At 36.2% G+C, this 14,694-nt stretch overlaps 1 protein-coding gene across 1 annotated transcript; it reads right to left on the bottom strand.

Moving 5' to 3' along the window:
• Positions 1-826: 826 nt before the first annotated feature.
• On the bottom strand, positions 827-14,001 carry LOC120634820 (WD repeat-containing protein 43). Its single transcript, XM_039905644.1, has 11 exons — positions 13,799-14,001; positions 12,559-12,885; positions 10,950-11,116; positions 8,439-8,717; positions 6,727-6,877; positions 6,139-6,309; positions 5,098-5,222; positions 4,508-4,636; positions 3,536-3,658; positions 2,235-2,347; positions 827-985 (listed from the first exon to the last, which is right to left on the bottom strand). Exons 1-11 carry the CDS (start codon positions 13,970-13,972, stop codon positions 852-854), a joined length of 1,893 nt encoding a protein of 630 aa, XP_039761578.1. The 5' UTR covers positions 13,973-14,001; the 3' UTR covers positions 827-851.
• Positions 14,002-14,694: the final 693 nt, after the last annotated feature.

Here is a 14,694-nt window from a genome sequence, read left to right as displayed (position 1 = left end):
GCTTAACATATTACCTATGCCTATGTCACTCACAAATAATGTGTCGTTGTTATGGTAAAAGAATTTTCAAAATCGATCCAGAGATTACCCGCGAGAGTTTCACAAACTCACAAATTCATAAACATTAGTATAGATTGCTGCCAAAGTGTTCCTCGAGAACAGTTTCTAGTTGGTTCCAGCCTCACTAAGCAATCGCCAAATAAGGACCTTAGCACCGTGATCACATAAGATGCCGCAGTATCTTGTTTTTGATTTTATCAGAAATAATCCGTAAAGAAACCGATGAAGTGCCGGCTGCTCGTGGCAAATAGCTGTCAGTGGGAGAGAACATGGACGTTTCTACCGAACATAACGGTTGATCAATGATCTGTCTTATTAAAAATTGTAAAAGCGATATTTAGAGAATAAGCTCTGGCCGCGTAGAAACGCGTTTCTACCGAGAGCCATGGGATCTCAGAAACTAGACGACAGACGGAAACTTGGTAGAAATAAAGAGGTCTGAATTTGTAAGAAAGAAACCCAAGTTGCAAAGCTTTGAAAATGCATAATTTTTAAAGCATTTTTCCCTGATATCTCCTTTTTAAAAGTAGATGTTTCGACACAACAATGTTTTCTACTACATGGCGCAAAACTATATGGTTGACATAAAACGCATATACTTATTTCTGCCAGAGTGGCAGCTTCACATCATGCTGGTTCCAAAATGTTTAATTGTTTTTAAAAATGTATACAAAAGTTAGGATTAGTCTAATAGAGGTATAGATTACTGGAAACTTATGTTTTCTGGCGTTATCAGGGCATTGGGTGTTAAAATAAAGGCAACATATAAAATATAGTTTGTACACGTTTAATCAATCGTCCGCCTCATCATCGGACATGTCGCTGTGGGATCCCTCCGGGCTTTCGCCGTCTACTTCGTCCTCCCACGAGTGTTCGCTGCCCGACTGGTACACGCCCACCTCGGGCTCCGAGTCTGATGAAGAGTCTGGAAAGATCATACAAAAAATAGAAAGGGACACAAAATTGAGCCCAGTGGGACACCTATTATTCCGCCGTTAATTTTACTTCAGATTCACTTGATGAGCTGATATTAGATTAATAAAAGCATACTTTTCATTTTAGTGCAAAAAAATTATAAATTTAAAATGGGAACTAGCAAATAGTTCTCTTTTAGAATTACTTTAGATAAAGAACGCCAATTTACCGAACATGAGATATCAAAATAAATAGGTTTTCTTTCTATCACCTAATAGCCGGACCGATTTGGAAGAAAGTTTCTATTAATTATTATTGTAAAAAAAAATCCAAGAAAAATTTTCAACTCACTTGCTTATTATCATAGAATATATAGTATTATTATGGTAAAAAAAAAAATCAAGTAAATTTTTCATCTTACTTGTTTTATACTATTACGGTATTTTTTACAAATCCCATTAGAACTGTTTGTTTTCCTGGTACAAAAAGTAGCCTATGTTACTATCCGTCCTTTGAACTAACTCTGTGCCAAAAATCAATTTGAATGGTCGCTTACATTAAGCAAGGCTTCATATTATTTAATTTCACAGTTTTGACACCTTATTTTTCAAACATAATATGCTGATACTACTATAAAATGGAAAAATAATTTCATTATTAAGGCGTTATTATAATTTGATTTTAGAATAAAACATGTTATGTTATATTATTAGAGCAAGTTTGTTATCCAGCAATCACGATAATAAAGATTTGAAGGACGAAAAAACAAATAATTTCGCATCAATCTATATATATATAAAAGGAAGTTGAGTTAGTTACACCATTTCTAACTGAAGAACGGCTGGACCAATTTTTATGATATTCGATTTTTTTGGATTTCTCTTAGTCCGGAATAGGATATTAAAATATAACATAACGGCCGACTGGCGCAGTGGACAGCGACCCTGCTTTCTGAGTCCAAGGCCGTGGGTTCGAATCCTACAACTGGAAAATGTTTGTGGATAAGCATAAGTGTTTTTCAGTGTCTGGGTGTTTATCTGTATATTATAAGTATTTATGTATATTATCCATAAAAATATTCATCAGTCATCTTAGTACCCATAACACAAGCTACGCTTACTTTGGGGCTACACGACGATGTGTGTATTGTCGTAGTATATTTATTTAACATTCATCAAAAAAAAAAATCCGCGGTACGAAGTTCGCCGGGTATAACAGTGATATAATAGTTAGGATGACATTTTTTTTAAAGATGTTACCATTGTACTCAAGAACAGGTTGCTGTTCTACATGCTCACTGCCGCCGCCGCGCTGGGTCACGGTGAGGTCGAGCCGGCCCTTCAGGTTCAACAGCTGGCACAGGTGGGAGCGTCTGCAATACACAGAATGAACCTTAATACCAAGTACGTAAAGATCATAATCGCGCGTGAACGTAGCGTAGGTCCTTTTTTTGCTATACTGAAGTTTTATTTAGTGTGATTGTGTAAAAAATTAATATTTGTGCGAGAGCAGGAATCGCGTCTTTAAACTTAATAAAAAAACGTGTGAGCCGTCACGGGACGACTGGCAGATGTGAAACATCGAAATTTCAGTGAGATATAATGAAAGCATTACAAATTTGTTCCACAAATAAAATGATAAAATACAACCAAATGGATAACCACTCCTTTTTGTTAGTCGGTTAATAATGAATGTTTTATTATAAAATTAATATTCAGTATTAATGTTACATACGAAATACAAAACATAGATCATATAGGGTGACGATGCGTCGCCACGGCCTGTATCGAACGCAAACAATCAGATTTACCCTCCGCCTATAGATGTTTCATAAAATCAGAATCAGATATGGCATAACGAAAAGATAAACAAATTTGTTCCATAAAACAATGACTTATTACATACTAGCTGACGCGTGTAACTTCGTCTGCACTAAATCGGTTATTACCGGAAAACACGAATAAAATGACATTTTCTAAAAATTAATCCTAGGATTCATTTTTAGAAAGATCGATTTATCGCCCCCGAAACCCCCCGTTATCTTAATTTCATGAAAATAGTTCCGAGATTCGAATTATATATATGTATGTATGTATATATACAAGAACTGCTCGTTTAAAGATATACGATATATATGCATTTTTATTTTTGCATTATTATTTAAAAAAAATATTTATAATTGCGACTACTTAACTACGTATAGTACATAATATATTCAATCATATAGCGTGGCGAAGCGTCGTCACGGCCTGTATCGTCACGCCAACAATCAGGTTTACCCTCCGCCTATAGATGTTTCACATTAAAATGTGAAATGTTCCCTGCACATAAACACACATAAAAACACGCGCGCACTCACACACTGTACAAGTACACACCCACCTTTAAATTTTCTATCATTCCTTTTTTTTCAATTTCTTTTCTTTTCCTAGCTAGCAAAAGTAAAAGTAAAATACAATTTAGCTAACTTGGAAAAGTGTGCTAAATTGTATTTTACTCTCGGCATCGCTGTTATGTTCAATGCACACGCGTTTCATACGACGTTTTCCATCAAGTATACCTGTGTGTGAATATAGCCAGTAGCTGCGACAGTCGGTCCGAGGTCCTGGAGTTGACGGTGGCCAGGAGTAACGCCGCGTGGGACCTCAGCACCGCGTTCAGCCACGTGCACACAGCCGCGCATCTGAAATATGAGAATAACTGGGTTTAGGCCGTAGCCCACCACGCTGGCCCAGTGCTGATTGGTGGACTCCACACACCTTTGAGAACATCATGGAGAACTCTCTGGCATACAGGTTTCCTCACTATGTGTTCCTTAACTGTAGAAGCAAGTGTTATTTGAATTGCTAAATAGCGAACATAACTTAGAGAAGTTAAAGGTTGGCACTGGGATTCAAACTCTCTCTCTTACCAACTGGGCTAACACCACTTTTATGCCTTGCCCATCCTAAACTCAGAATAACAAGGGTTTACGCTATAGTCCACTACGCTGGCCAAGAGCTAGCAAACATGAGAATATTATGGAAAACTCCCCACCGTTAAAGCATTCTTTGCTTTATATAGTGATATCTTTATGTTTATTATTTCTAAAAAAATGTTGTCAAATTAAGTTTACACACTTTAATTGGAAATAAAGAAGTACTAACTAGAGTCAATGAAAAGAGGAAAATTATTTGAACACATGCCGTCTTAATTCTATTGCATTTTAATTTAATATTGTGTTTTTCTTCTTCTAATTTTGTAATTTTTTAATGTATAAGTATCTATGGGCTATTCCTGACATAAAGATTATTACTATTATTGTAATCTAGGCCTATCTACACATAAGGTCTAACACACTAACGCTTACTTAAGAATTTACTGAATATTAAAATAACCAATTACTAACACAAGTCGTTTGTAAGGATAGAAACATTTATTGTAAATTCAGATGGGATAAATAATGCTTTATTATTATTATTATAATCTAGGCCTACTTGAAATAAATAAAATTTGAATTTGACCCTGACAGGGTATGGTAGTGGAAACTCACTGGCTGGTTCTTCTCGTGGCCATATCCACCAGTTGCTCTAACAACACCGGTACATAATCCGCTGGGAGGTTGGAAACCGTGCTTGTAGCCACCGCTGGGTCGTCCTTTTGTAGCACCGTTAATATTAACCTTGAAAAGTTAAATAAAAACAAATCAGATTATTTCACTTCACATCACAGTACACAATATGTATTTTATGAGTATATGCACTACCTAACTTTTTTCTGCAACTGTTTTTTATCTACGCCATTGGTTGCCTGGAAGAAATCGCTATAAAGCGATAAAGCCGCCAAATTGTATTCGTTGTTTTGTTATACTTTTCTTTTTTTTCTATGTACTTTTTGTGGTGTGCAATAAAAGTATATTCATTCATTCACCCTACAGACAATGACGTCCCGTAACCGTATTTTCAACTAGTGACCTTCCAGCTAGACAGTTATATATTAACCGGTTAGAGGTAAAATAGAACTGCCACACCCCCAAAAAATTTTCCCCACACCATCTTTAGCTCATCATCACTTACCACCAGGTGAGATTGCAGTCAAGGACTAACTTGTAGTAGAATGGAAAAAAAGTAATTCAAATCTCACCCTTTATCCTTAGAATGCAGTCCTTGTATTAAAAGTTTAGTTAAGTTATGGCTGACGGCGGTTTTGCTGCGACTTTTGATGTCCACCGTCAAATTTTCTAAACGTGCCTCCATAGATACTTCCACCTGGAAATAAACGTTAGTAGATTAGTAGAGCGGTAGTTAGTAGAACATGGAGTGCTATTATAGTATTAAGGACTACAGGTACAAAAAAAACTATGCAAGACAAGTTTTTTTTTTCCTGTAACACCTTTTTACCTGTATCAGCAAATAAACAAAATTGAATTGAATTGAACTACGTCAACGATAAAAATGCTTAGGTAGGGTGTGTGTGTGTGTGTATTGCTCTAACCAGGTTGCTTTTTTAATAGTTTTAAGTGACAGTGTGAGGTGGTGATAACAAAAAAAAACAACCGGCTAAGTTTGTAGTGGGTTTCTTCTTAGACCAGGGCGCGTTTGGTACACTCGTAGCTTTAGTTTTAAGTTGACGAATTTAGTTATCGCCATCAACTCACTTCTATGTTATATTTTTCATGTAATGTACGAATCAATAGTGCCGTATTTGTGTCTATTTGAATAAAGAAATATTTGACCTTAACTTTGTCTTTGTTTTGGTAAGTATCCTTGGTGAACATGAGTGCCTAGTACTTTTACTATTTTTTTCCAACACTTTCTTATACGAAGGGTGAAATCAGCCCTTAAAAATAAAAGTAGTATAATTTGTCGCTTGCACAGAGCACCGGACTGTGCCCATTATGTGCGCTCCCGGAACCAACCGGGTGGGTTTCGGCTGTGGCTAAATGACATCCTATTGTGCCCCGATTGCGTTTAGAAACCGATTAGGGGTAGGGGTTTAATATTAATGCTACACTACCAAAAGGTTAGTTAGCATCCTAGACTGCATCATCACTTACCACATGGTGAGATTGCAGCCAAGGGCCGACTTGTAGTGGAATTCAAAAATAAATATCAAGATGACATACTTTTTTCCTTTTTCTGTAGAGAAAACGTCTCCTGCCCAGGAAGATATCGAGATACTCACTTTGCCGCCTGGCGTAGCTCGCTTCCTGCTAACCCCGCCCATGGGTTCAACATAAGTGACTTCGTTTTTCTGCACCCCACCCGAGTCATTTTGCTTCGATTTGCTCTTTGCGTCTTTTGGTTTGGATTCTCCACGTATGAGGACTTGAGTTTTTGTTTTTACGTCTGGAATCTGGAAGAAGACAGATATGTAGAGTACACTAAAAAAAACTTGAAATACATCGTGAGAAAACCTGTAGCTTTACTACAATATATATAGAATACTTGAACATCAGAGTAAAATTGTTCTTATCTACATTGAATTAAAGCTCAAATTTGCTTACAGTTCTTTAGCTCGGGCTTTTGCCAATTCATTCGTAAACCAAAATACAGCGTCATTAGGTCCATTTTACTTTGACGATACAGAGTTTGATTTGCGAAAACAACTCTATTGCGAACGATAACATCTTGTACTAAGGCAACAGAGTGCCAGGTGTGAGATTTAGCTAGCTAGCTACATTTACTTATTCGAAAGCGTAAAGTTATTGTCGTAGTATATTTATTATTTTTACTTTGAGACTTTGAGACCCAAACAATACTCAGTACTTACAACTTTCTCGAACACAAGTGTTGCCCCGCTGGTGTATCCAAGTAGAAGGTCTCCGGTGGACGATAGCCTACAGCATTGAAGAGGGAGTGGCTGGGCGTCCTCCGTTGTCACTTGAATTGTTAACGATGGCTTTATTGGCTTAGCTGATTCCCTGTAACAAACATCATTATTGGCCAACATGAATGCAGAATTTTTAAAATATATATATTATTTGTTGCTTGGTTATAGTATCTGATGATAACATTATGAAGGTGTCCAGACCCTACACAGTCCAAAGTTACCTCCACAACAACTATTTCTAGAGTTATTAGTGTAATCATAAGCACGCACAAAATAATTCCCGCGCGTGTTTATGATTCGGCATAATCAGTGATACACCCGGATCTTAATATCTTCCGGATCTTAATATCTTTCGCATGCAACAACGTAAGCGCGACTCAATCAACAAGTGGTGCCATCTGTTATCGCGGAGCGAAATCAGAATCAATTTAGACAACCAACCTCGCGCGCCGAAGTATCGTCGTAGTATATTTATTATTTAATTAATAGTTAAGCAGGACAGAAAATATTTTTAAATATATGAGTTACAGCCTTTGTGATAAGAAGGTGAATATTTTGAAATGTATACATGATGGAAATAGTGATATCTATAGAAGACAAAAGATTGAGTCCACCCAAAACGTAGGCTTGTTAATATTGACCTGACCAGTCTTCCTAGCACTTAATAATAGAACAGAATAACACTGTAGATTGTACCAATAAAAAAAAACAAACATGACAACTCATAATATGATACTGTTGAATATATACAATGTAATAGTTTACTAGCTACGCCTCGCGGTGTTACCCGCGGTGATTAGGTCCAACAAAGTCATCAACATCATAACAACCGATAGACGTCTACTGCTGGACATAGGTCTTGTAGGGAATTCCAAATTCCGAGGGTTTGTGCCGCTTGGATTCAGCGGCCACCTGCGACGCGCTTAATGTCCTCTGTCCACCTCGTTGGGGGTCGAGTGCGGGGCTGCCATTCCAGCACCTCGGGACCACAACGTCCATCCTTTCTCCAAGCTTAACTTTAGCTTTAGCTTGTGCCCAGCCCAATGACACTTCAGCTTCGCGACTCGTTGAGCTATGTCGGTAACTCTGGTTCTTCTACGGATCTCCACATTTCTGATTTGATCACGTAGGAATACTCCGAGCATAGCTGTCTCCATCGCACTCCCGTTGAATCAAGTGATACTTAATGTACTTAAAACGCACATAACTTAGAAAAATTAGAGATGCGTGGGTGGGATTCGAACTCGGCCCCCGGAAAGTAAAGTAGAGCTCCTACCTAATGCGCTATCACTGTTTCTTAAAATCTTTAGTCAGTCCATATTTCAGTCAAATTGGTTCAGTAGATTTTGCGAGAAACAGTAACAAACATGCACGCATTTATAATAAATTCAAATAAAAATCCTAAATAAAGAAGGCCTTATATGAGATCTTTTGAAACGTCAAGTCTATCTGTTTGTAGTGACTCTACGACCTGTTAGGAAGACTGACTAGAAGCCGGCTATATGTGTAAAGCATATACATGTCGCTATACTACGCCTCGCTAGTCTGGCGCAAATTACGAGCATGTCGAGGTCATCGGTGACGCAAACCTAATATGTTATTCCAGTAATAACTCAACGCATACAGGAGGAGTTTTCACTCGAAAAACTCACCCATTTAAAGTAAGTCCATAGTAATGTACAACTCCACTTCGGGTAGCTGCTGCCAAACTCAATCTCGTACTGGTTTCCTCTTCTGTCAAACTCACGTCTATTATCCTCGGAGCGTCCTCCAGGACGAAGTTATACTGCGGAGTTGGTATAACTGGGGTGGATATGGATTTCTTTCTCTGTTTTTTACTGGGGGTCGCCTCATCGCCATTTTGGTGGTTTGTTTGTTGTAACTGGTCTTGCGTTATTGTTATATCCCAGAATGAGAGAAGGCGTTCGGTTCTGGAAACCAAATAGTATTATTAAGGCGTTCAGTTCTGGAAATGAAGGTTTTTATAATGGAGTTTTTATTATTTAGACGACTATTTCGCAGAAGGAGAGAAGGCGTTCGTTTCTGTAAACGAATTAGCTTATTATTATTATGACAACTATATCCCAGAAGGAGAGAAGGCGTTCGGTTCTGGAAACGAATTAGTTTATTATTTTTAAGGCGTTCGGTTCTAGAAATGAATTAGTTTTTATTATTTAGACGAGTATTTCGCAGAAGGAGACAAGGCATTCGGTTCTGGAAACGAATTAGTTTATTATTCTTAAGGCGTTCGGTTCTGGAAATGAATTAGTTTTTATTATTTAGACGAGTATTTCGCAGAAGGAGAGAAGGTATTCGGTTCTGTAAACGAATTAGCTTATTATTATTATTATGATGACTATATATCCCAGAAACAGAAGGCATTCGGTTCTGTAAACGAATTAGTTTATTATTATTATTATGAAGATTATATGCCAGAAGGAGAAGGCATTTGGTTCTGTAAACGAATTAGCTTATTATTATTATGAAGATTATATGCCAGAAGGAGAAGGCATTTGGTTCTGTAAACGAATTAGCTTATTATTATTATTATGAAGATTATATGCCAGAAGGAGAAGGCATTTGGTTCTGTAAACGAATTAGCTTATTATTATTATTATGAAGATTATATGCCAGAAGGAGAAGGCATTTGGTTCTGTAAACGAATTAGCTTATTATTATTATTATGAAGATTATATGCCAGAAGGAGAAGGCATTTGGTTCTGTAAACGTATTAGCTTATTATTATTATTATGAAGATTATATGCCAGAAGGAGAAGGCATTTGGTTCTGTAAACGAATTAGCTTATTATTATTATTATGAAGATTATATGCCAGAAGGAGAAGGCATTTGGTTCTGTAAACGAATTAGCTTATTATTATTATTATGAAGATTATATGCCAGAAGGAGAAGGCATTCGGTTCTGTAAACGAATTAGCTTATTATTATTATTATGATGACTATATATCCCAGAAACAGAAGGCATTCGGTTCTGTAAACGAATTAGTTTATTATTATTATTATGAAGATTATATGCCAGAAGGAGAAGGCATTTGGTTCTGTAAACGAATTAGCTTATTATTATTATGAAGATTATATGCCAGAAGGAGAAGGCATTTGGTTCTGTAAACGAATTAGCTTATTATTATTATTATGAAGATTATATGCCAGAAGGAGAAGGCATTTGGTTCTGTAAACGAATTAGCTTATTATTATTATTATGAAGATTATATGCCAGAAGGAGAAGGCATTTGGTTCTGTAAACGAATTAGCTTATTATTATTATTATGAAGATTATATGCCAGAAGGAGAAGGCATTTGGTTCTGTAAACGTATTAGCTTATTATTATTATTATGAAGATTATATGCCAGAAGGAGAAGGCATTTGGTTCTGTAAACGAAATAGCTTATTATTATTATTATGAAGATTATATGCCAGAAGGAGAAGGCATTTGGTTCTGTAAACGAATTAGCTTATTATTATTATTATGAAGATTATATGCCAGAAGGAGAAGGCATTTGGTTCTGTAAACGAATTCGTTTATTATGATTATGACGACCTTCCTGGGGATTTATTTTTACAGACAATTTGAGAAACCGCCTCTTTGGTCTAGTGGTTAGCATGTTTAATGGATCACGAGGTACTTGGTTCGAATCCAGCCACATTATTGTATTGCATTTATTTCAGACTACAAAGGTATTGTCCGATTGGCACAGTGGGCAGCAATCCTGATTTTTGAGTCCAAGGCCGTGGGTTCGATTCCCACAAGTGGAAAATGTTTATCTGTGTATTCCAAGTAACCAATATTAGGGTTGAAAGCTATATATATGCTAATTTTTAACACGGAAACGAGCTGAGCTTTTCCGGGATACAAAGCTTGGATGCTTGCATCCTAAGATACCTATTTGGGACAGAATCCCGAATTTCATCAAGATCTGTGAAGGTTGAGTCAAATATAGGTGAACAAACATACAAACAAAGAGACTTTCATCATAGACTTGTACACAAAGTAGAAGAAGAACAAAGAAGTGATTGATGAATTGTGTTAAGCAGGACGCATGTAAATTGGGTGATGGACTGCCGAAGCAACCTTTTCAGTTTTTTAAAACCTTTAGTACTTTCTGTCCGTAAGTGAAACATCAAAAGCTAGCAATTAGTACTTACTGTGATCCCTCAATAAGCCAGCAAGCCTTGTTTAAAGTGCTGACAGTCAGCAGTGCCCTCGGGGCTGCATTGTGGCCCAAACATTTTACTACTTCCGCAGTGGAATTATGGAGCCGCCATAATCTGATTTGCCATGATGCAGTTATAAGGAATTTTGCAGTTGTGTCCTATAAAATAAATCAAAATCTTTACTAAATCATGTTATACTAGCTGTTCTCAGTATTTCTGTCCCTGTTTATTGTGTTTTTTTTTTGCAAATTCCATGGGACCCGTTTTTCGTTGTTTTTGTAGGGGGATAAAAAATTGCCTACGTTACTATCCATCCTATAAACAACTCTATGCCAAAACTCAAGGTGATTTTTTGCTTACTTTTGCATTATTAATATTAAAAGTTAGGATTTAATAATGAAATCTCAGGTTACATTTGCACTGTAAGGAAAAAAATTATAAATTAGCCATGGTTGTAGCTACCATGACCATCTACATATATTATTGTTGTTAAAATTAAAAATTAATTTATATCAAGTAGGCATATAAGTACTTATGAAAAGTCATGTCTATCTGTTTGTAGTCACTCTACAGATTCTACCAAGAAGAAGCCGGCAAGAAACATAGAAGTTGCTCTTTTCCAACATCAACTATTTACATTTTAACACTCATTTTTCTAGTAAAGCGACGACCTTGTGATGTAACACAATTCCCATTAATTCCCTAAGTTTTCAAATATTGCGTACCATAGTTCATACAAGCTTTTACTATTTGAAGTATGTAGAACAGTAGTTACATTTTTAGGAGAGTTTTTAGAGAAAATTATTCAGTCATGGTATTCAAATAAAATGAATGTAGCTGAAAACTTAAAAATTTCTAACTACAAATACTTTTATACTTTTTCCAAACATTTATTTACCTCTTTTGAAGTGTAATGGAGAGTTGTAAATAGGATGGGTTAAGAGAAAAGTTGAACCCATAAAGACTTGTTCCCGTATGTCCCTATTAGAACTTGCAAAGTCAGGCGCTTTGGAGAAGCAAATTGGCCCTGAGCCGGTCTGCGGAATACCCAAAAGCCTGGCGCAACTCACCCTACAAACCTATTGTAATTACCACACACTCATTCGCTGGAGACAACTCCAAGGAATGAACCATTCTCGAGTGCTAATAAGACCATTCAACAAAAGGGCAGCTTCTGAGGCATTAGCACTCAACAGAAAAAACCTATGCATACTAGTGCGAGCGCTTACGGGGCACTGTGGGCTTAATAGACACATGTTCAACCTAAAGCTGCAGGACACAGATCTATGTAGACTCTGTAAGGAGGCTGCGGAGACGCCGCTGCATTTGATCTGTTCCTGCCCCGCGCTGATGCATAAACGCAGCACTCTTTTGGGGAAACACATAATGCAACCAGAGGATGCTAAATTTCTTCCAGCAAGGAAAGTGCTTTTCCTGAAGGCGACCAACGCTTGCTGGGAGATCTAGACAGCGGCGTCACAATAGATCGTAGCCGGTCGACGTGACACCAGGGACCAGACGAACCTGAGCCGCAAGCAGAAGAAGAAGAAGAATGTCCCTATTAACTTAATAGATTATGACATAAAAAAATACAACTTACCTGATTGTGTGGTACTATCCTTATCGCACTAATTTTATTTCCTTGCTTATTTATACCAACAACTTTAATGTTATACTTATTTCTAACTGATCCACTCTGTAAATCCCATTCCTGAACTAAATTGTTAACAGTACAACTAAAGAGGCCATATTTTCTATGCCAATCCAAAGTAACAACTTTATTATTGTTGTCCTTTTGATTCAAGACTGTTTCCACTTTAGCTTGGCTAACTGAATATATAAGGATTTTTCCACTAGACGTCCCTAAAGCTAGACAGTATTGCTCTTGTTCGGTTATAGATTTTCGTCGTGCACCTTTCTGCGGACTCTGGAAGATAAATTTAAATACTATGATATACTGTACAAAATATATTATTTGTCAATAAATTGAATTTCTAATATGATGATTAATTAATTATAAACAGGAATAAAAACTGTTAGTAAAGGTAGTTATTACACTGGAAATTTGAGACCTGGAAAACTGGTGGCAGTTTAGAACCAATGATGAAAATATAACAGTAAACTTATTATAAGATTCTTGTGCTTGCAGTTGTCTTTCGTAGATTTAACTTTAGTGTTTTAACTATTCAGAGACAAAGCTAGATGGACCCAATTTTACTTGAATAGAGTAGCAATACCATAATCATGAGTTTTTACATACTAGGGTGCTTGCTGTTTCTTGATTCTCTGTACAAACCTTATAATAATAAGAAATACATCATTCAAGCCTTATCATTTTCTGCTGTGACTGTAAAAACAATTTCTTGCATTGAGTAAACTGCAGAATGTGGGTAATTGACCTGGGACCATTGGAGCTGTTGCAGAGTGGGTATTTTGGCCTTACAACAATGTTAGTGGAATTGGTAGTATCATAAATAAATACTTGTTTCACGGCTTTTTTTACTCCTAGCTTTTAAAGATTCCTCTTAGATTTTGGTGGGCGATATATCTACAAATGTCAAGTAGCGACGACATAAGTTTCATAACTCTAGTAAATCATACATACCCATGATTAAATTTATGACAAGGAGCCTGCTCTAATGATATTGTAATTTTGTTTTAGGCATTAATTTATTGTTTATTGGTTATGTTTACATTGGCATGTTTTACTAATGCAACAAGTATTTGGACAGCTCATGTTACTCATAGGAACTTAGTAATACCTAATAAAACTGAATTTTCAGTTCAAATTATTAGTTAATAATATAAATAGAAGGTTAAAAGCCACGTGTGGTACTCACGTTAGTTAAACTGACGCTGATCCATTGTAAACAAGATGGTGGTGATGATAAATGTAGGTCTGGTGTGTATTCCTGTTTGAGAACATTGGTTTCCGTGTCCCATATTCTTAATCTACCGTCTTGACTGATTGTAGAATAATATTTTCCGTCCTCCGAAAAGGCGGCCTCTGCCATGTTTTCTAAGAGTTTGACAATGACTGTTGACAGTTACCTACTAAACTTTTTGGTATTGACATTTGGTTCAGTTTTGGGGTGTGGCTGTGAGTTCTAGTCATTCTGACAACAGACTTCCGTCGAGCGTTTTGTGTTCAGAAGTAGATAGTTCATATTTTGTCAAATAAAACTAAGTATACAGTGAGCATTATAGTTTTCAATACAATGACTGCATTCACCACAGTGGGCACAAAATGATTGCGAAAATATTTAAGACGGTAACATACAATTTTATAAAACATGAAATTAATCAAAAAAATTTATTATATAACAGATTCCACCTTTTTAATATTATTACAACAGTTAAAAATATAAATGGAAGAACAAGTAATTATTCATACTCAGTGCGTGTAATGAAATCTTTAGTCACAGGTGGTAAAATAGACCAAAGAAATATTATATTAAAAGTATAGCCAGATCATTCTAACGTTTCTTTTATTATAAAATACATGAAAATTAATAATTTAATTGTTTTACTTTTTATTTAATTATTCAATTGATAAGTAAAATTAAATTGAGATCTTCAGTTAAATTTAATTTTTAGTTAAATAAACAAAGGTGACAACCAACAATTATGATTATTTTTTTGGTTATCCAATAGGATATCAGAATATAATAGACATCGTCAGTTTGATTGGCCAAAAAGCTGTCAGTTATAGCAAGTGTTACCAGTAAGATAAGAT

This window comes from Pararge aegeria, chromosome 25, assembly GCF_905163445.1.
Source record: "Pararge aegeria chromosome 25, ilParAegt1.1, whole genome shotgun sequence".
NCBI lineage: Eukaryota > Metazoa > Arthropoda > Insecta > Lepidoptera > Nymphalidae > Pararge > Pararge aegeria.
Note: the sequence above shows the minus strand (reverse complement) of the source record. Positions and strands in the feature narration are given on the sequence as shown.